Source organism: Barbus barbus, assembly GCF_936440315.1.
Source record: "Barbus barbus genome assembly, chromosome: 30".
NCBI lineage: Eukaryota > Metazoa > Chordata > Actinopteri > Cypriniformes > Cyprinidae > Barbus > Barbus barbus.
This window is the reverse complement of record NC_136758.1, coordinates 25,787,701-25,810,990: the sequence shown is the minus strand read 5'-3', so window position 1 is coordinate 25,810,990 and position 23,290 is coordinate 25,787,701. Positions and strand designations below refer to the sequence as shown.

The 23,290-nt window shown below is 36.1% G+C and overlaps 1 protein-coding gene across 1 annotated transcript in view; it reads right to left on the bottom strand.

Annotated features, from left to right (window-relative positions):
* The window catches only part of LOC306850736 (nesprin-1-like), a gene marked incomplete at its 5' end in the record, with an annotated part of 105,341 nt that extends 82,819 nt beyond the window's left edge, over positions 1-22,522 (bottom strand). Inside the window, 12 exons of the mRNA XM_079386574.1 lie at positions 197-309; positions 401-565; positions 1,528-1,665; positions 1,839-1,946; positions 3,436-3,545; positions 4,949-5,145; positions 5,276-5,454; positions 5,549-5,641; positions 8,471-8,554; positions 8,723-8,818; positions 14,431-14,492; positions 22,380-22,522. Coding sequence (XP_079242700.1) covers positions 197-309; positions 401-565; positions 1,528-1,665; positions 1,839-1,946; positions 3,436-3,545; positions 4,949-5,145; positions 5,276-5,454; positions 5,549-5,641; positions 8,471-8,554; positions 8,723-8,818; positions 14,431-14,492; positions 22,380-22,446 — 1,412 coding nt within the window. The remainder of the gene's footprint in view (positions 1-196; positions 310-400; positions 566-1,527; positions 1,666-1,838; positions 1,947-3,435; positions 3,546-4,948; positions 5,146-5,275; positions 5,455-5,548; positions 5,642-8,470; positions 8,555-8,722; positions 8,819-14,430; positions 14,493-22,379) is intronic.
* Positions 22,523-23,290: the final 768 nt, after the last annotated feature.

The window sequence follows — 23,290 nt, the reverse complement described above, 5'->3', positions numbered from 1 at the left end:
AAATATGGCTAAGTTCGTCATCCATTCAAGTCTATAGCACAAACAGTTGTTTTATACAGTACAGTTGTTTAATACTTTAAATTGCCATTGTTATGTATGTGATTGTAGATCACATAACATACTTTAAATGCATTGCAAATGCCATTTCATGTCGCCTTTAAACAGTTAAATGAAACTTAAGGTCATCAGATTTAACCTTTCTGCCATGTCCTGAAGCTGGTCTGGTGGAACCGGGACGCCGTTTACTGATCGGTCTCTGTGAATCTGTTGAAATGTCTGTCGGTGTCCTTCCAAATTCTTCAAAACCTCCTGCACAGAAGGCGAAGACATTGTTTTTAATTTTAGCAGCACAGTGATTATAGCAATTCCCTTAAGAAAGAAAAAAAGTTCTTGCACCTACCTTGTGCTGTTCCAGTTTTCTGTGGATGATGTTGGCCGTCTCTTCGTGGGCCTGTTGAATGGGAATGTCTTCTCTCAGGGAAAGTTCTGCCCGATGCAGCCAGGCTCCGATCACTCCCAGAGGGCCCGGCAAAGATTTATCCAGATGGATGTGCCAGTCTAAGAGCTGCACAAAACAAAAGCATCGCAAATATCAAAAGGAGAGATCTGTTTTGAAAGCTGTTCGCTGTCTGTGAGGACCCTTCAAGCTGTCAAGTGTCTGGCCAAATTGCAGTGTTAGCTCTGTGGACTTCTCTGTTCCATTAAACAAAACCGTCTCTGTGTGTCTGTCCTCTTTCCTCAGTAATGAACCCTGTATCCACGGTCTACGCTCCAATTCACACTTCATTACAGCTAATGACAGCTAGAGAAGCACAGCAGCAACAGTTCAGAGTTGAACTCTGAAGTAAAAACTATTTTAAAACATAATCAACATAATAGTGGACTGATGTACAAAAAAGATATTTACAATCTCCAGCTTAAGTTGAAGTATTAATTTGCCTAAATGAATCCACTTGAAGTTCTATAAGAATGTCCACAAAAACTCCTTGTCCCTAATGCAGTTAATGAACTTATGTAAAGATATAACATTTACCCATTTAACAAACCTGTATATATATTTTATTACTATTAAATATTAATTTTAATAAAGATCATGACTTTTTATAATTCTTAGAGATACTTAATTGACTTTTCGTGACTTTTATCTTGAGATGACAGTTATGTGATTACTGTATTTGTAAAACGAGTTATATGGCACACACAACAACAACAAAGCCATTTAATATCACGGACAAAACTTGAGATTCTACAAGAGCTGCAATGATGAGGAATGTCAGTCTGTTCCTCACACAAAGCTATCATAAAACTTCATAATTCTTGGAATATAGAGCACAAGCCGTATGGACAACTTATGGTGCTTTATCTGTCATCTTTGGTGCAAAATATTGTCCATTCATTTTCAATGCATAAAAATGGCACAAAACATCTCTTTTCACATACGTGATAATGTGTAAGTTGAGTAAATGATGACAGAGTTTTAATTTTTGGGTGAGCAAACACTTTAATTACATTTGGTGAAGCACGTACCCTGACAGACACATGATCCCAGGCCTGTTTAACCACGGCCTGGTCCACTGAGAGTTTGCCGTCCCTGTGTACGGGTTGCAGGAGAGACTCGATCTGTTTCTTTCTCATCTCATACTGTACACGGAAACTCTTAAAAGCCTGCAGTCAAAAAAGAAGGATGGAGGAGATATAATTACATCTGACCTGATAGCAAACTCACAACTCAATTCAAATGCATAGAGTTTAGCCAAACATAACAGACCTCATTTGCATATTGAAATCTTAAAAGCAGCAAAAACAGCCTAAAGTTCATGGAACGTTGTCTTGTTCACCTGATATTTGTCGGTTAGACTCTCTTCAGATCCCTGTGCATGCAGTATATCTCTCTCTAGCTGATCCAGCCAGATCTTCACCTCCCTCAGCATCTTGCGTTCCTCTCGCTGTGCGCATCAGACAGAAAGAAACAATGATTTATCACTCGCTTAGCAGGTATTCAGCAAGAAACCCTTTTAACAAGAACCCAAAGCAGGTAACACAGCAGTGTGAAACAATGAAAAAGAGGATAGAGTCCAATCCCAAAGAAGAGTGAAGATCTCCACTATTTTGTAGTTTGTTACACATAATACGGTGCTGTTATGATCCTATGTATTAATATACACATACCTCAAGCATTAGCTCTATATCTTGTGGATCATACTGTCCAGGAGAGCAAAGGCACATCAAGAGATGCAAACACAACACATTCAAGACGTTAGCAAGATAAAAGCCAGAGAAAGAGAGGAAATAAGCAGAGAGTATCCACCGCCGACAGGCCATTCTCAGCAAACGGTGACATTAGTCTGCTATACTGTATGTGTCTCCAGAACTTACTACTCAGATAATTAACAAGACTTTAGTGTAGTTAAGTGTATACCGCAAAACAAAATTGTAAATAGCTTGTTTTTATTGTGAAATGTTTGCTCTTCATCTGTCAATGTATAGTATATTTGCTAATTTTCCATTTTATTTTAATGAGAATTTTAAAAAGGATAAATTTATATAGAATTAATTAATTATATTATAATTAAATAAATATATATAATAAAAAAATCTATCATAACTTTAACAACACAAAAATATAAACAAAAATATTATGCTTCCACTGCCTAGTTTTTAAAATGTTTATATTTTGTAAATATCAATATGTATAAATAAAAATATTTGTTGTTCATGCACTTTATGTTCTTATGCTGTGGCATTTCTCCCTTTAACAAAAAAAATACATTTTAAAAAGTAAAAAAAAATGTGTGTGCAATGATGCTTTCGGACTAAAACTTATTTAATATAAATATTATTTTAAATGTTTGCACAGATATTTAACCCCAAATCATTTTAAATGTAACATGTTTTAAACAAAACCCTCAGTATCATGGGTTATTAATACTATTTTCAATTATACAGTGTGATTTATTGACAATTACTCAAAGTATTTATATGATAAATTTTCCATTGTATTTTATTAAAAGCATATGTATGTTTCTGTAATTTACAGTAACTATGTTGTAATAATGTTTCCTAAAAGTTTCTAGCACATATGTCATCGTTTCTTGAGAATGTCCCATACACTAAATGAACCTCATGCAGATGAGACATAATCGACTCTTACCTGTAGAGCTGGGATAGAGAGAGCGAATGTAGGAATGGAACGAACCAACTACGAATGCGCATGGCAAGTGATACAGACAGAGAGACAGAGTGAGCACACAGAGCAATGCACTATGGGCGTGATTCTAGAGTAAAATGATTCCTGAATGGATTCCACATTGTGATGGACTACAGCAATTGTTAGTGACTGATGAGGAAGCACTACAGCAGTGACTGCATTAAATAACAACAGCAAGCGGCTAGTGTATTTTTAGCTTATACATGAGCATAAGCACTAAAGCGTACCTCCTCTTGCTGTCCATCTGTCTCGGACTGGTGGGGATCTGGGTAGTGCTTCAGGAACTGAGCTACGTATGTCATTATGGATTTCTCATCAGGCTTGTCCACATCCACATCTGCAAGAAAACAAAGTTATAGGTCTGAACCTCGCAAATGGAAATCCTTGAGATATTATCATTGTGCTGTTTATGTATCAATGCATGCATTTAGTTTTTGTTTGAGTGTTACAGTGCATCATCAGGTGACTGTCATATTAGATGATCCACTGACCTGAAGAGCCAAATTAGGCTTTTTATAACCTCTTCAAAGGGCTTCTGCCAGATCACACCATGATGTCATGCTAGTCTCTATCTGATCTGGCCTGATGTCATGCATGACCTACAAACTATAACAGCGTCTGTCTATAATGAGGCTTGATAATGGTCGCTCTCCAGTATAATTAAGCAGTGTCTATTCACATCAAACTCAAAACAAATGAGTGGCTCTTCAAAAGCACAACAGATCACTGACTGAATCTACATTATTAGCCACACAACATTAGTGCTGGCAGTACATTCATGGTATCAGAAGGTTAAACCATAAACTATACTACACCACATACTATACTAGACTATTACTATTATTATATGTGACCCTGGACCACAAAACCAGTCTTAAGAGTAAATTTTTCAAAATTGAGATTTCTACATCATCTGAAAGCTGAATAAATTATCTTTGATATATGGTTTGTTGGGATAGGACAATATTTGGCCGAGATACTAATATTTGAATATCTGGAATCTGAGGGTGCAAAAAAATCAAAATATTGAGAAAATCACCTTTAAAGTTGTCCAAATGAAGTTCTTAGCCATGCATATTACTAATCTAATAAACATGATATTTACTTAATATCCTAATGATTTTTGGCATAAAAGAAAAATTGATAATTTTGACCCATGCAATGTATTTTTGGCTATTGCTACAAATATACCCCAGCGACTTAAGACTGGTTTTGTGCTCCAGGGTCACATATTATTTCAGTTTTTAGTAATATTTTAAATGCTTTTTAAAATGTTATTTTATAATTTTAGTTTTCATTAAAAAAATTTTTTTTAGTAATTTTAGTAATTTTGTTGTGTGTTTTTGTGTTTTTTTTTTTTCCTTTAAATATATCTGTATAGTTTTTTTTTTTTTTTTTTCAGTTTTAGTTTTAGTTGTTTTAGTACAAGTTAAACTAACGAAAATGAGAATTTTTGCCTTGGCAGCCAGCTGAATTTTTTTTATTTTAAGTTTTATTTCAGTTAATGTTTTCACTTTTCAGTAAGAATTTTTTCAAGTAACGTAAACATTTTTTATCCAAGGTAATTTAAAATAATGGCATTGTACATGTCTACAAAACATGGTATTCCCATGTCCAAAAAACATGGTAATACCATGGTACTACCATGTTTTTTGGACTACATTTGACCATGGTAATATCATGGTACTATTTTGTAAGTTAACTGGAGAGATTTTGGAGAAAATGTAGTCATATCAGTACCTTCAGGATCTAATAAACGCGGTATTCCCAGTTCGTTCTCTGCCACGCTGAAGGCCTCTTCAAGGTTCTCACGGTTACTTCTTTTTCTCACGATGTCCATGTCCACAAGCTCCGGCCGAATGGCATGAATAACAGAATGGAAGGCCACACCGCTACGCCAACTAGGACCAAAGTCTTTAACTTCAATCCCAAGACGCCTCGAGAGAAGAAATTACATCTCATTAGAAGCCTTACTAACAAATTAGGCCAGATTTATACACAATTCTTGTTGGTTGACATGTCAATTTCAAATGATAAGTATAAAGCCTCAGTAGAGCTCGTGTTTACTTGGTTGCTGTGCTTTGGACCCATCTGAGCAGGGCTTTTTTGGCATTGCCCTGAAACTTTGTCATCACTTTGCGTTTCATAGGTGGGCTTCCCGTCTCTGAGCTGGCCATGCTGTCCACCGAAGACGCACTGCTGGATAAAGCCTGAAGGGCTGTAAGATTACTGGTCAACTCCTCAATCTGCAAAAGTTCCGGGGACAGATCGTTACAACCCAAATACACACAGACCTATGACAGTTTTCCAGATCCTACCATCATAATTGGCAAACATTACCTGGAAATAGAGGATAATGGTCCACATCAGCCCCAAGACAATGGACGGGCGTCCATCAGCAATATCCGTTGCATTGATATTGACTAGTTTGATCTGGAAAATAAATATTTCTTATGTTAGAAAGTGTTAAATGACTAAATTATCAATGAATAGACATATTATCCACAGATCTGAGGTAGTGGTGGACCGATATATCGGCCGATATTTGGCATTTTTCAAATATCGGCATTTGGCCGATATGTTTTTCTGTTTGGCCGATGCATTCTAGGTAGGTACTTTTATTTTGACGGTTTTTATTTTGAAGAAAATGGAACCTTGAGGGTGTTTTAGGAACAAAAGGAGAAGGGGTAAAAGATGCACAGGATGCTGTTGTGGAATATCTGACAGATACAGGGGTATATTATAGGATTTAGATAGTAGTGGGGTAAAATTTGGAAAAAAAAATTATTTAAATAGATTCATTGAGATATAATCCATGCTGCATACTCCAGTACAGTAGGTGGCAGTATGCAACTGATAAATCATGATTGCAATCCGCCATAAAACTAAGAAGAAGAAGAAGAAGCGAGCACCTGAGCACACAGTGCTCACATTCTCCCTCTAGTTCGCTGTCGTCATTAGCAGTTCTGTCTGATACGGATAGAAGTCTGTCTAATAATCAGATAAAACTGTTAAACAAAGGAATTAAATGTATACAAAAAGTATAAGTAAAAACGATTGCTTTTATATTATTAGTAACAGAAAGGCAAACATTATAATACTTTCTCGTTTGCCGACAGAATTCAGTAAATACGCATTTATATCATTAAAACAAATCTTTGAATGACTAATGGACATTTAATTTCACAAACCTCGCAAACTTAGTCGAATCCAGTTGTGAGATCTTGTGAAGTGTGCATTTGTATCCTGCATGAACAAACTTTAAACTCGTGATTTCAAATTATGCTGCGCTTTATGCATTTGCCCACTGTCATATTAATGTCATTTTCACCGTGTGCTGTATGTAAAATGACTGTTACCTTGGCTTTATTGGAACAATATGATTCCCAATGCACACAAACTTCCCAGAATACTGAGTGCCCTGTTAGTTACAGTGTTTACTTCCTTTTTAATTATATTTTTATTAAATATTTATTTATTTGTGAAAGATACTTTGTCTTCTAAAGTATAAGTATGTTTATTTGACACATTTATATTTGAATCCATTTTCAAATTTCTTAAGTATTAATTAACATTAAATAAAATTATATCGGCCACCCTGCTTTCCAAGATATCGGCATCGGCTGTCAAAACAAACAATATCGGTCGACCACTAATCTGAGGTCAGTTTAAACAAGCCAGTCTAAACCAGCCCTATCTGCTGATAAATCGTGCAGAATAACATCAAGAACGTGCATTAGGAAAGTAAACAGTGTCCATTTTGATTTCATGTCGAATTGAATAAAATTAAGTAGTCAGATATTTTCACTTCTTAGGGAATAAGCAAATATGAATGCACGAGTATATGAGGAACATGTGAGTGAATAAGAAAAAAGCAATTTGGTCATGGTCAGCCAGTCACGGACATCACAAGAGATGCTGTAGAAAAAACAAGCTTTCTAAAAATAATTGCAGCTCTTTCAGCCAGTAGCAGCTACAGCAGAGATCAGTAAATAATGGGGTTGCTTGCTGCATACGGTACGCATTATCAAATGCAGATATGCGTAACAAGAGGAGGTGTTTGTGAGAACTGTGACTAGGAGAAATACTGACCGGAGAACCTCGGTACACAGACTGAGACAAGACATGTTAAGAGAGAGGACACAGTTAGAAGTGAAGTATGATGACAGATGCCAGACAGGGACATATGAACATATTCGATGATCAGATAAGACTGATAAGACAACAGATATGGCTGGATCATTCTTACTGTGCATTTCATTTAACATCAGTAAAAAAAAATGGGGGGGTAACACTTTTAATGAGTAAGGATGCATTTAATTGATCAAAAGTGACAGTAAATACATTAACAATGTTACAAGATTTCTATTTTCAAATAAAAGCTGTTCTTTTGAACTTTCTATTCATCGACGAATCCTGAAAAAATCATATATCGTGGTTTCAACAAAAATATTAAGCAGCACAACAATTTTCAACAATGATAATAATAAGAAATGTTTCTTGAGCAGCAAATCAGCATATTAGAATAATTTCTGAATTATCATGTGACACTGAAGACTGGAGTAATGATGCTGAAAATTCAGCTTTGCATCACAGGAATAAATTACAATATACATTTTACAATATTTGAAATAGAAAACACAAGTAATATTTAACATATTATTTCTACTGTATTTTTAATCAAATAAATGCACAGTTGTTAAGCATAAAAATTATTTTTATATAACTGAAATCATATTAGTTTTTTATTTTATATAATATGTATTAAATATAAAAATAATAAATTATTATAATAGACAATCAATTTATATATGTTTTTCTTCCATATAATGTCTAAAATCCCTATTTCTTTAATGACATGGAAGTGACATCATGTTTGGTGGATAAATAAAAGCAAGCGTTGTCGATGGATTCTGTGATGTTTGTGTTACTCTAAAACATATATCATAAGTGGTCAAATTACTCAATCAGTATGAGATTTCAAAAGATAGGAAAATATGAAAGCTCATTTTTCACGTTGATGCCCTCATGTCAATTCCTCACTGAGCAATGACTAACTTTAGCTTTAACTTCCATCCTGTTCATTTCTTGTCCTTGCCTGATCTTAACCTGAGCATATTTCTGACAGCCTGCTATATCCATTTCTAGAAAGACTTTAAAAGGTACTGCAGAACAGGAATGACCCAGCTAGGAGTTTTATACAGAATATCACCATATAATTAAGACAGATGAGATAACCGGAGTGATCATGGGGTCGCCTACCTTCCTTCCCTCCAGGAACTTAAGAGCTGTGCCAATGTTGGACACCCAGTGGATCCTTTTGAGTTGACGGCCCTGTTCGCATGGCTGCAGGGAAATACGAGGGGTTTATCAGGAGTGGAAATGAAAGGAAGGACTCTATCAAGCCCATCATCTTGGCATTAAACAGACTTTGTCACACCAGCTGCTGCTGCGCTCAAAGCAGAGGTTTCACAGAGAGATAATCTGCAGATATTGCATCACAGAAACACTTACTAATCTCTGTCCAGACAGCACCTCTAACAGAGCCAGCAGTTTCACCCCATCCTTGATGTCCTCAAAGAGGTCGTTGACTTCAAAAGGAGGTTTGTGCTGGAAAAGGACAAAAAGAAGAGGAATAAATAAATGGTGAACTTAATGCAGTTAGATGCTAACGGCATTTCATCGGCTCTGTACTTGTACTCTGCACAGTGACAATAAAATTTAATCTAATCTGAGTCTTGAATCTAATGAAATGTGAAAACGGGTGGTGATGGCGCAGTGGATAAGACACATGCCTTTGGTGTGAGAGACCCGGGTTCGGTCTGTGAGACACCAATGTGTCCCTGAGCAAGACACTTAACCCCCTAGTTGCTCCAGAGGCGTGCGACCTCTGACATATATAGCAATTGTAAGTCGCTTTGGATAAAAGCGTCAGCTAAATGAATAAATGTAAATGTAAATGTGAAAAAATGATGCAGTTTAATGAATAATTGATATACAGTAAGAGTACAGAGCTACTGTATAAAGTTATTGTTAGGTTCATATTGAAATGTTTAAACAAGCATTAGTAAAGTGTCAGTTTATGAGGGGTCTTTATCTCTAATTTCATGATTATCTCTCCTTGCCTAATTTCTCCCTCTCACATTACACTTCAACCAGAAGTGCCACGTAGCATTCAAACTTGCGATCACAGAAAGACTGAAACTACAATCTGTGCAGGGAGATAAAACTCTAACAAAAATAAACTGTAAATGCAAATTTATTTTTCATGGTGAAGCATTGACATATTCACAGGGAAATAGACAAAGGCAATATAAATGCTTTTTTATATAAATATGGTGATCGTTCAGTTTGATGCCAGTAAGATTTTTTTTTTTTAAAGAAATTATTACTTTCATTCAGCAAGCACACATTAAATTTAAATTAAACACATTTATGATGTAACAAAAGGTTTCGATTTCAAATAAATGCTGTTTGAAATTCTACAGTATTTATCAAACAATTCTGGAAAAAAAATCACTGTTTTTAACATAATAAAAATAACAACATAACTAGCAAACTTGAGACTAAGACTGGAGTAATGATGCTGATAATTCACCTTTGCATCACAGGAATAAATTGCATTTTAAAATATATTCAAATAAAAAAATGCTACTTTAAATTGTAATGATATTTTCCAATGCTTTTTGCTGTACTTTTAAAGAGTTACTCCACCCCAAAATTTTGTCATTAATCACTAACACCCATGTTGTTCCAAAAGAATGCTTTTTGTATGCAAAGAAAATAAAAATAACTATTTTTTTTCAACAATTCATCTCCACGACACCGTAGCGCCATTTTGAAGAATATCCGCTGAACGCAAACTGCGTACGCTCTTCTGTGTTTGCCGCAACTCAAGGATGCGCTATTTTCGTTCAAATCAAAGCGTAAATGCACAGAAAACATATCCTTGTGTTTCTGCTGACACAGAAGAGCATACACAGTTTGCGTTCAGCGGATATTCTCCAAAATGGCGCTACGGTGTCACGGAGAAGAATTGTTGAATTCTTTGCGTACAAAAAGTATTCCCGTCGCTTCATAAAATTCAGATTGAACCACTGATGGCAGACGGACTATCCTGACCATGTTTTTCATACTTTTCTGAGCATTGACAGTGTTAATTACTTGGCAGTCAATGGAACAGTCACAAGCCTCCCAGTTTTCATCTAAAATATCTTAAATTGTGTTCTGAAGACGAACTAAGCTTTTACGGGTTTGGAACGGCATGGGGGTAAGATAATAATGACAAAATATTCATTTTGGGGTTGAGTAACCCTTTAATCAAATAAATGCAGTCTTGCGGAGCATAAGAATCATTAAAAAATCTGACCCCAAACCTTTGAATAGTACTGTATCAATGTACTGTAGTACTATAACCTGACACTTGCATCATTGTAAAGGTATTGTACCATGTTTGTAAGGACTATCACTAGAATGCAGTACATGATGCAGGTGTGAGTTTATTTTGAAAATCTCCGCTCAGCTCCCGTACAAACACCAAAAAAGTGCAAATGCACTTAAACATTTTAAAGGAAAGGACACAATAGGAAAAGATAACAGATGTGTCAGAGGTCAAACCAAAATAGACAGAATTTTCCATCATGTAAAAGCTTCATATGTGAGGTGCAGACACATTTGTTTTGGTCATGCTGACTATTGATAAAAAAAAAAAAAAAGGAAGCAGGACATGTAAATCTAGATTTATTTCCATGGAACAAATGCAAAAATACTAGCTGGACAGACAGGCCAACCAGCAGACACACAGACAGCGAGGAAATCTGGAAGTATAGCAGGCATCTGCAGACTCATAAAGCATATACTGCAGCTCAGTTAGTATGCACTGAGCGTGTGCTTTCGGTACGGACGCTGCTTCACTGCAGCGGACCCACCGGCTGCACACTTTACTCAGATTCTTCAAACTTTCATAGTCATGTTGTGCAGCAGATTGTGTGGAACAAAAGCCCCTCAGTGCAATCTGTGCTGACAGGAATACTTAAACCCACCATTTGTGTCAGATTATCCTCTCTTTGTGAGCTGCAAAGTGCCCCGTCACCAAAGCAACTAATCACGCATAATGAGCCGAGTGGGAGGAGCAACAACACTCACAACAGCTCCACTTCAGCATGTGGGTCATTATACAAAACCATGTGACTTTAACAATGAATAGCTGATGTCATCATATACTATGTGCTATTAAAGCATTTTTTTTTACCACATCAACAAATGTATAGAGACTTCCTTCTATTTTCAAATGCTTTCTCTTTCTATTTCTTTAAGAGCATGTTTTTTGGTCTGTCTTTTTTTCACTGCATTAGCAAATGCACACTTTTTGTTAAGAAAAATGGCTACCCTTATCTTTTTAGTTACGTATATGCATATTTTCAGATTCAGGTTGACAAATAAGTTGTATAAGTATCCCTTATTATTTTTTTTTTAAGAATAATGTCAACTTTATTTTTTTTCTGTGTTGCTATGTTTGTCAGTACAATGAAAAAAATGGCGCAGAAACAATTTTCTCTTAGAATAGCTAGTAAATTTCGCAAAGAAATGGTAATTAAAAATATAAAATTTTTAAGTTAAAAAAACAGCATTTTCTTAAAATAGTATTTTCTTGTAAAATGTATTCTAACAATCCAATAAACTTTTCATCTAAAAATAATTCATTTCCATTAACTGCATTTGCAACCCTTTTTACTGCCATAATGTGATGATGTGAGTGAAACTGTCTCAGTAATCAATTGTTTACTATACAAAACCAGAATAACTTTACGATCATCCTCTACACTGTAAAAATGTTTCATTTTTGAATTTCGAGTGCACCCATAGAATGCTGACCAGGTCCTGACTGATTGTATCTGGAATATTCTGTTGCTGACTCTTAAATTGCAGTATCTAAAATCAGCGGGCACACACTTCAAAGACCTCAGGAGTGAAACATGTTTCTTCCCACTGAGAATTGTTCCAGCCCCTCTCGATGGCCATCTGCACATACCTACAGTGTCCAAAACTGCCCAGAATGACCCTTGTCTCCATGAACAGAGATTCAATCTGCATTTCCGCATAACGCAAGCTGCATACAGGGGAAATATCCCAAAAACATTCAACTTAACTCAATCTGACGATAGTCTCAGCCCAGTTAAAGCACTTTCACCTGTCAGACATAAACGGCGATCCCCTGCTGCTACTTAAGCACAAGACACAACGTGTCAACACAGAGGACCTGACTCGCAAACAGAGGAAAGAAATTCCATGACACAGAGATTCAAAAGTGACAGGTCGTACAAAAAGACCTGCATCTTTCCTAAAAAAGGTTATATCACACAGTTTTAGTCGTTTATTTATTTTTCCCTGAGGTCAAAATAAATTTCATTATATGTCATAAATATAACATACACACACACACACAAACAGACATATACGTAAATATATATGAAAGCCACATAAAAAACACTTTGGTAAATCATAATTATGAGATAAATCTAAATTATGAGATTATAATTGTGACATAAAAAGTAAATACTATGAGATAAAAAGTTAATATTAATGACATAAGTCAAATTTCTAAAACATTCACCCTTTCTGAAGGCATAATTATATTCTAATATATAAGTGTTTTTATATGATGACTTGTGTTATATTTATGACATTGGTCATAAAGAGTCAAAAAAGTTAAAATTATGAGATATAAAGTCGTAATTGTAACATAAAAAGTTGAAATTATGAGATAAAAAGTAAGTACTTGTGGAAATGTCCTCAACCTTTCTGAAGTCATAAGTACATCCCAAAATTTACAGTATAAAAGTATTTTTAAATTATGACTTATGTCATAATTATGACATTGGTCAAAATTATGAGATAAAAAGTCAGAATTATTAAATAAAAACTTTTTTGCCATAATCATCTCAAAATGTCAATGTTTTGCATCATACTGTAATTATGGCTTTGTATGTAAATTTCAACTTTTTTTGCCATAATTATAATTTACCAAATCATGTTTGGCTTCCATACCTCTCACATATCACAACTTCATTTCATAAATTCAAAGCACATTTTCAGAGTTTTTTTAATTCTCAGCCTACTAACACAAGATCACCCACTCATCTTGGCCATGGCAGTGGGACGCCATCACAGCACAGCATTCATTCTCAAAGCACACAGAGCAAACAGCACCCTTCATGGTTTTTTATTAGAGTATTATAGCATTATGCCCCCTCACTCACTGTTTACTGTCCTGCACAACGATCAGCCTTTAATCAACTGAGCTTTACTCAGTTACATTTGCCCTTTAGAGTCATTATGACATTAGACTACAAAGCAAATCACACTGTTCACGGATGATGGGTCAGGAAGACAGAACGGTAACCCAGCCATCACTGCTTAAGACACTGGTGTATTTCTTCAGTAACACCAACTGTCTAGCAATATATACTCAGTTATTGATAGTCTATTATGATATATAGTAAAAAAAAAACACTAGCCACAGTTAAAAAGTGTCTAAACGTCATTGCATACAAAATTTAGTTTAAAGAAAGAGAGAATATGCATAATTTAAGCGAAAACAAGTTTGCTGTGTTTTACATGATTAATGATTTTACATGATTTTTGAAAAACACAGTAAAAACAGTATTATGAAATATTATTACAATTTAAAATTACCATTTTCTATTTTAATACATTTCAAAATGTAATTTATTCCATTGATGGCGAAGCAGAATTTTTATTAGCTATTACTTCAGTCTTCAGTTCAAGAGCTTTTGATCATTTTAATGCCTTCTTGCTGAATAAAAGTATTCATTTCTTTTAACAACAACAACAACAACAAAAAAATCTTACTGACACCAAAATCTTGAATGGTAGTGTAGCTGCTGTTCAAAATAAAGATTGCAGTTATCAATCTGAGAAAAACTTCACAGATTTAATAAAAATCATTGCCACACCAGTTGATTAAAAATCATAGTAAAAAAAACTGCTCAGAAAAATGAAAGCAACATTTGTGCAGTATTTCAGCACAAAAAAGCCATGTGATATTTTTTTATATAATGCCATAACAAACAAGCATTTTTAAAAGTGTCCAAAGTGTATTGGGTCACTGTTGTTGTTGTACTGAAATCCAGAGTAAATAGTACTACAAGCTAAATGTTGTGGCATTCAGATGAAAAAAAAAAAACTGCAAAACATCTTACCTTGGCCAAGTGTGAGTTAATCCACTTTGTGAAAGTTCTTTTCTGCACCGCCTCTTGTTCATCTGCAAAAGACAGAAACACAATAACCACATCAGTGAGCAGATATGATTTACTCTTCAATAACCACTGAGATATTATGCTTTCTTGTCTTCTTCATTCTGCATCACAGTCATCTGTGAGTCTACTGTAAGTCTACATTGAAAGCTAGAGAGGAGATATTCACCAGCACAGGAGAGCTGAGAGTCCACACGTGGCATGAGCAAAAACATCAGAAACATGTGCCAATATTCCCATTATTACATATATACTCAGCATAAACAACATAAATGCAGATTTTAAACAGAAACACACAGATATGCTCATCATTTTCATGTATGTGCAAGCCACAAGCTCTCAAGGACATTATTGAACCAAGACAATTCTGGAAATGCAAAAGTCACAGGGTGGTTATTAAAGCGTTGCTATGCAGTTGCGTTCTAAGCGGTTGCCAAGCTGTCACTATGGATTTGCGTTGCAAATAGTCTGCAAAAGTGTTCTGGTGGTTGTTAGGGTGTTACATGCTAACATAAAGATATTATAAATGGTTGTCATGGCACTGCTATGCTAGAATGTGGTTGCCAGGGTGTTGCCATGTGGTTACTAGTGTGGTTGCCAGGATGTTGCTAAGTAGTTGTAATGGAATTCTGTGTGGTTGCCTGCCTGGCATTGCTATGGAGTTGTTAGGATATTCTATGTGGTTGCCAGGGTGTTGCTAGTGTATGTGGTTTCTCAGAAATGTATTTTGAGTGGATGCCAGGCCATTCATATGCCGCTGCAAAGGTACTCTATGTGGTTGTCAGGAGGTTTCTATGCAGCCATAAAGATGCTCTAAATTGTTACTAGAATATTCTATGTGGTTTCAAGGGCAGTGAAAAGTGGCTGCAAAGGTGTTTGGAGTGGTTGCCAGGCTATTGCCATGCAGTTGCAAAAGTGTTCTAAATGGTTGCCAGGTTGGTGCCATGTGGTTGCCAGGCTGTTGCGATGCAGCCATTGTTATGAAGATGCTATGTTTCCAGGGATTTGGCTGCCAGGCCATTGCTACACAGTTCTAAAGATGTTCTGAGTGGTTCCTGTGGTGTTGTTAGGTGGTGTCCACCCCAAGTTTCTATAATATTCTTCTGATTTTTAATTGTTTGCAAGGTGAAAAAGTTTAACACTCCAACTATTTAATACTGTTCAAATCATCAACCCTAAGTATGAGCAGTAGTACTAGAGATGCTTGACTTCACAAACAGCAGGAATGGAAGTTTGTGACATCTGTTAACACAATAGACAAATCTAGCAGAGCATTTTCAGACACAGATAAGGTCATTCAGGTGACCAACAAACACCCACCAGACATATTTATGCATGATGGGCTCAGACAGATCAGCGATTTTCACAAAAGACAACATCCTATGTTTGCATGCATGTACTAATGCAATGCACGCGGCATGTTTAGGAAGCATCCATGTACTGTAGCACACATGGCATACCGGTGCAGCCTTAAGCACACCACAGCCGTCATAATCCAACATGCGCAGCTGTAAAGAGGTTCGCATCAGCACTCGTGTGCAGCCGTGACCCGTGCCAACACAGTGATTACCTCTCCCGAGGAGGAAGACGAGGAAGACCTCAGCTGGCCAATAATGTCTAGTGAGCCATATGACCCAGAGACGTGTCACTGCATATCTGGATCATGCATCTGTTTCACCTACATTCAGTGGAGCACACACTACATGTAAATTTGAGCTATAGGCTCCCACACTCCAGTTGGATGAGAGGAGACATCGATGTCCCACTTACCACGGAGATACTGAAAGAATCCCGTCACCAGATTCAGAGACGTGGTCTTTTTCACGGCTACGTCCTTAAAGTGAGCCATTGTGCGCCCTGCATTGGTTTCTTTGTGTCCTTCATGTGTGAAAGTGCGCAAGTGTCATCCAGGGAGGAAAACCAGACCAGCTATCCTTTATTTCCTCCGGGAAGCAGAACAGAGCAGGCGGAGGAGCTTTCCGTGTGAAAACACAGTGCGACTGAGCGCTGGAGGATGAAACCTCCCCCTCCTCTTGTTGTCTCTCTCCCTCTCCCTCTCTCTCCTCCGCTGTAGATAGGCTGCTAATCGAGGGCAGTTTTTATGAGCCAGGCGACTTCCTGTTGTTGGTGGAGCTGGGGAGTCGTGCTGGTGTGGATGCTGATGCTCCGTTCAGGTCTGTTCTAGTTCTAGCAGCATCCCACAGCTGCAGCCATACTAACCGGCTATGGCACTGATCGGCCAATCAGCACGCGGGGAGCTGTGATGTCACCGGGCAGCTGGTGTTATCCTTATTTATATGGGTGGGTGGGGGTCAGTACTTGTGCTACACAGCTTGAACTCCACCGGGCCTCCACTACAAGCACTGCAGACACCCTAATGCAGGAATGGCTTAACAAATAATCAGATTCATTGCAGTCCAGAATGCTATACAACAAAGGACTTATGACATGACACAGTTACTCTGGGTTTAAATGTGTTTGCGTGTCTAAGTAAGAAACAAAGCAAACAGAAAGTGGAATTTTTGTCTTTACAATGACACGTAAAAAAGATTTTAACACATGTTTATGGTCTTATTGTGTGCATTATTAAAAATGAGACAAGAATCACTATATTGCTTCGTATTAGTGATCTGAACAAATGACTTACACTTGGGCTAGTATCAAACTTTGGAACAAAATTTATCTTACAGCATTGATTATGCAACAGCACAACTGTTTTCAAAACTGATAATAATAATAAATGTTTCTTTAGCAGCAAATCAGCATGTTAGAATAATTTCCGAAGGATCATGTGACACAGAAGACTGGAGTAATGATGCCAAAAATTCAGTTTTGAATCCCAGGAATAAATTACATTTTACAATATATTCAAACACAAAATATTTATTTTGAATTGTAATATTTTTTCATTATTTTATCACCTTTACTATGTGATCTAATAAATGCAGCCTTGTTGCTCTTTTGAATGGCATACACCAAAATAAGAAATCAAGATCCACTATTTTCACATTTAATATTCTGTTTTATTCAGACACATTTATGGAGTCATGTTGACTTTAAATCCTTGAAAGTCTTTTTAATTTTGTACGTGTCTATGGCAAAGGTCATTCATATCACAAATTCAATCATACTAAATAACACATGCATTATTTGCAAATGGCTATAAGGCAACTGGGAACCAACTGCACTCAAAGTATTGAATCATTTATGTCACAGCCAGTGCAAAGCATCTGCCACCTGCTACGGTGCAGTCAGTGACTATATCACTCTATTATTCCTGACCATCACCCACAGCATGAGCCCCACACAAACCCAATCCATCACACCACGTACTTATTTGCATCCTGATATATATTTAATTGTGCAATTATAAGACCATCTTAAGACCAGAATCGGACATCCCCAGTGTTAAGTCTTGATCTTCCAGGCATCCACTGCTTTGTGTTGTCTTGTTTAATAAAACACGCTTAATCAAATTACTTAATTCAATCTCATGTTTTTGTGCACTGAAACATAAGTGCATATACAAAATATAACTGTTCTTTCACAAATCCACTTAGAGGAAAAATCCATTCTCTCACTGCTCACTCACCGTGGCATAACTCAGGTATTTATATCTCAAAAAGCCTTTTGTGTTAAAGATCGAGGAATGTACCTCAAACTGTTTTAGTCACAGAAGATAATGTAATCTGTGAAAAAAGTGCTACTCCCATGACATGCTCATCTAATGAGTCACAATTTGTTTCTATTAGTTAACAGGGTTAAAGCTCAGGGATCTTTCAAATGAATTAAAAAGTCCTGATATTGTGTGGATTAGAATAAGGTGCGAAAATGCAAAAATCTAGCAGACATATACTGTATATCTACATTTATATAGACAGACAGACAGATATATTATGGAGCTGTCCAGTGCTGAAATACTCTCTACACATGGCAAACGCTGATTTTGTGCATTAGGCCCAAAAAAGGATAAATTTAAGATATTTAGAGAAAAAATATGAAACGCTGAAATAGTGCCATCTAGTGTCTTATTAAAACATTCTGTGACCACATTAAATGGCCTGCATCTATATTCAACCATCTATTTTGATCAATGTAATAACGGTGATAGTCAAAACAACTCACCTTTATTTATATAGCACTTTTTACCATACAAATTGTTTCAAAGCAACTTTACAGTGATAAACAAGAAAATAGTGATTCAAACAGATCTCAATTTTGCTGTAATGCAACTCTAAAAAGCAGCTCATTATTCAGCTGAAATCAGTTCATTGTTGAAAGTGGTGTCTAAGCATTAAATCAGAATCAGGTTGAGCATTTAGCTTTCTCATTGTTTTAACAATATATTGAAACAGTTACTGATCTAACACCAACATTTTTATCATTTAATCAAAACAACAAACTTCTTATGCAAACTTTGTCTCAGTAAAGCAATGCGATCCTTTGTCGTTGGAGAGATTTCATCTGATATGTGTCTAAAGGAAATGGCTGCTGTATAAAAATCATTCGTGCCATTGAAAGGAAGATGGCAAACGGTTTTACCGCACGCTTGAAACAGGCATGCGCCATTCACCACCACTGAGAGGGAAACCAAAAGAAGTTACTCTGAAAACAGTAACCACAGACCTTCTGTCGCATAAAGCACACATTTCCTTATTCGCAGCACACACCTCTTCTGATGTGCAAAATGTGACTATATGCATGAAAACATTTCAACTGAATTCACCTTATATGCAATCACACCAAATGCCAAATCTACTACGCTACAAACAAAACCAAATTGCACAACAGAAAGTTAACATGCACTATAAATCATATTTACATTGAATGTGAGTAATGCATGCAACATTTACAACCAATTTACTAGGGTGTTCTGGTTGGTTGGTAGGGCATTGCTATTCAATTGCTAAGGTGTTCTAAATGCATTTTATACTGTATGTGGGAGGGTTAGTTAGTCATCTAATTAAACAGACGTCATTTAATATCACTTACATTAAAGCTGAAAATGCATGACTGACTCTTAAAATTTTTGGCGGTAAAAACAGAAGTGCGAGTTATCACGCATATGTAACTTCCTTCCTGAAGTGTTTGAATACTAAGTTCCTCTCTGCAGCTTCTTGTTTCGTCTTGAAGACTATATGCGCATGTGGGCATTGTCATGGTGATCAGAAATAAACGTGAATTCTCCACAAGGAAGAAGCTCAATATCCTCTACAGGTTACATAGGAAATGCTTTAGAAGCTTTGAATAATTGCATGCGCCACACTCTTGCACCCCTGATCATTTTTAACTATTCATAAAGAGTGTTTTTCATTTGAATTTTTGTATGTTGCTGTGAAAACGAAACCTCCATTAGTCATAAACAGATCAAATCTTAATGTCAGCCTGACGTTTAAGTTGTCAATGTAGTGTCTTAAAACACCTTAACTGGTCTTATTGTGCATCATTTATCAATGCATGTTATTTTAAAGACAAATTTGTTTTCAATTCCTCCCCTACAGCCCCCTGCTATATACAAATATGCTTCATCATCCAATCCAATCGATTTTATTAATAAAATCCTAAGTCCCATCATACGTTTTCTCTCAAAATATTATATTATGAAAGTAAAATGAGTTTCAGACTGTTTCATATTTATTTTAAATGAATCGAATTACATAAAAATTTACTTTTTATTGAATTAATCACATGTCAGAGTTAGTCACCTGCTTGCTTATGAATATTATTGTGTTACTCAGACATGACCTGGTTATTAAGTTTAAAAAGATGCTTTTATTATTGCTCTTTCCATATACTCCTGCTCTGTTTGTTGTCGTAAGAGCAGATGAAATCATTCTTAAATCAATTATTGAGCATAAAATTGTACCAGTCTGATACTGTTATTACTCTTCTACGAAAGACCACAGAGATGCATCTGCCTTCACTTAGTCACGGGATTAACACTCTCAAAGGTCTCACTGTGTCGACCAACGGGTTGCCAACAAACCATTTTTTAAATCTATACAGAAGGCCATGAATGAGATGACAGGACTAAACACAGCTAATTTGTGACTTGTTTTTATAGACAGCACTGAGTAACAGCCATCAGTCAATAAGAATGGAAACGCAAAGCCAGGGAGTCCAAATATCGATCTGTTCCATCATCCAAGGACAGGACATCTTCCAAAGAGGTGTCAGGTTCTACCTGTTCCCATACACACCAACTACTATAGAGACCCTGTCCAACTCTAAACAATATGGGCATTGAGCATATCAGTCAGTCTGGGTGTTTTATTACAAAGTAGATTTTTACACTTTAAAGCAAGAGCAATGTGATACTATTATTTTATTTACTATTATTAATTCATTTAAAATCTGTAATCATTTACTTATGTTTATGGCATTCAAAACCTGATTTTTATTTTAATGTTAAAGACCAAAAAAAGATATTTTGAAGAGCCCTATGACCTTAATTGTATGGACCAAAAATATATATATATATATAATATTTTATTTTGCATTCCAGAGAGCAAACTCTGTTCTTCTGGTTTTATTTATATAGTAGAATAGTATTTAATAATATGTTGACTTAGCTTAGCTGAGATTTCTTAGCTGTAATTTTGTTTTTATTTCAGTTTTAGTAATTTTACTACATTAACCTTATTTTAGATATTTGCCAAATCAACATTTCTCATTTTTATTTAAGTTGTTTTATGTTAAAATTTTCATCTAATATTTATGTTATTTGAGCTTTATTTCAATAATAGTTCAAGATTTAGTTTACAATAACACCACTACCACAGAAGAAATAAAGCCATACAGACATGAAGATTAAATAATGACAGAATATTGATTTTTGGGTGAACTGTCCTATTAAGCATATGAATTTGGGGTGGATAATACTGAAGCTTCCCAGCAAAGCAGGTGGATTATGGAAACAATTTCCTATCAGCATGACCCTGCATCACCACGTTGACTCCCAGAAGGCCAATCATCGCTTCTATGTTTTTCTTTTGGGTGGTTTTATATTTTCCGTCCTCCAAAAATGATTGTAAAGCATTTAAACTCTTCCTGCCACCTTAAAAGCATTACCCATAATCTTGGTAGGCACCATTATTTCTTAACACATCCACTGAGTGCTCCAGTAAACTTAACCTTATCCTAAAGAATATAAATATCATCCAAGTAAGAAAGGTCAAACGAAACTATTCTCTCCATGGCAACACAAGTATTAGAAAAGGGCCTTTGTCAAGGACAACTTCCTGTAAGAAAAAACAATGATAGGCTTCACAGGCTAAACTATTTCAAACACAAATCTAATCCCCAAAGATTCTTTTATCAATTTTCATTGCAGAAAAAAAAAACATTACTAGGGCAATTTAACAATACAGCTCTTTGTAGTTAGATTACATGGCTTCTGTGCTATTTTAACTAAATTACCTAATTATTTTAGCACCGAGCGGACAAAATTAGGAACAAAAATGCACTGAAGGCATCACGACATAAATAGATCCTCTACTCCTGTTTAAAAGGGGAGAAAAACAACCTGTCCTCAAGTACTGCAGCACACAACCTGTCAATTTAAACCATCAGCTGATAAATCAAGGTGTCCGTAAGCCATCATAATGAAAGTGCACGATTCCCTCAGGATGTGCCATAAGAGTAACATGAGCTGCATATGATGTCAACATGAGTTTAAAGATAAATGGACGGACACGCACAGCTATTATGTAAAGCATCAATATTGATTTCTCAAGTGGGTAAGTTCCTGTGCTGTCAAATATGGTGCATTTGTGCAACAAGAGGCATCTGGCAAACTCTTGGTGTGAAGGCACTGAATCAGCAAAATTCCTCCTGACTCATAGAGCCAGAGGACGGTTGTGGGAGGTAAAGGACAGAAATACAGCATCACCTACCTTGCAGCCTCTGCATCACATTCATAATGTCCTTGCAAGACCGTCCGAAAGGGCTGAGGGAAGCCATGGTCCCTCTCTACAGTCCTGTGCTCCTCTGACACCGGATCACTCATGCAGTCAGCACAGTAGACAGCAGATACTGCACTACTTTCTTAAGGGGCATCCCCATCTGCCCCTCCTACAACTCTCTCTTCCTCTTGCTGCCTCTCTCTCTCTCACTCAGTCACTCTGATGCAGGAACTCCAGGAACTTGATGTGGCCCAATAGAAAATCAGGTTTCATATAGGTGCTCGCCCAAGCAGTCGACCAATCAGAAGTCCTCTTCTATCTACAGTCAGTGAGGAGAGATGGAAAAGAAACAGCAAGGGTGTCAGAAAAAAAATCACATTGTACAAAATACTTAGATGAGGTAACATAAACAGGTTTAAAATAATCTAGATTTAGTCATTGATTATGACTAAATCAATACGGTAGCAAAAATTAATCTAAACAATTTTAGTACCTTAACTTTTTTCAGTTAGCTGCCAAAGCAACATTTCTCATTTTCCTTTAAGTTTTTCAACTAATGTTTAGATTTTATTTCAGCTATATATCTATTACTAAAAAATATTTTTTGAATTAGTTAACAATTACAACACTGCCAAAGAAGACATAAAGTCATACAGGCATAAGGGTGAATAAATGATCACAATATTTAAATTTTTGCATATTACAGCATGCAAATTTGTTGAAGAATGATACTGAAGCCAAAACAAAAGTTATTTTTAAGAGTCAGCATCTCAAATTGAAAACTGCACATTTTAATTTTTTGCAGTTAATTAACCTTCATTGTGTTTCTATGTACTGTATGCACACTGTAGTCATGCTGAACATGCGTGTTTGCACACAGACCACTCCCGTTTTACTTCACT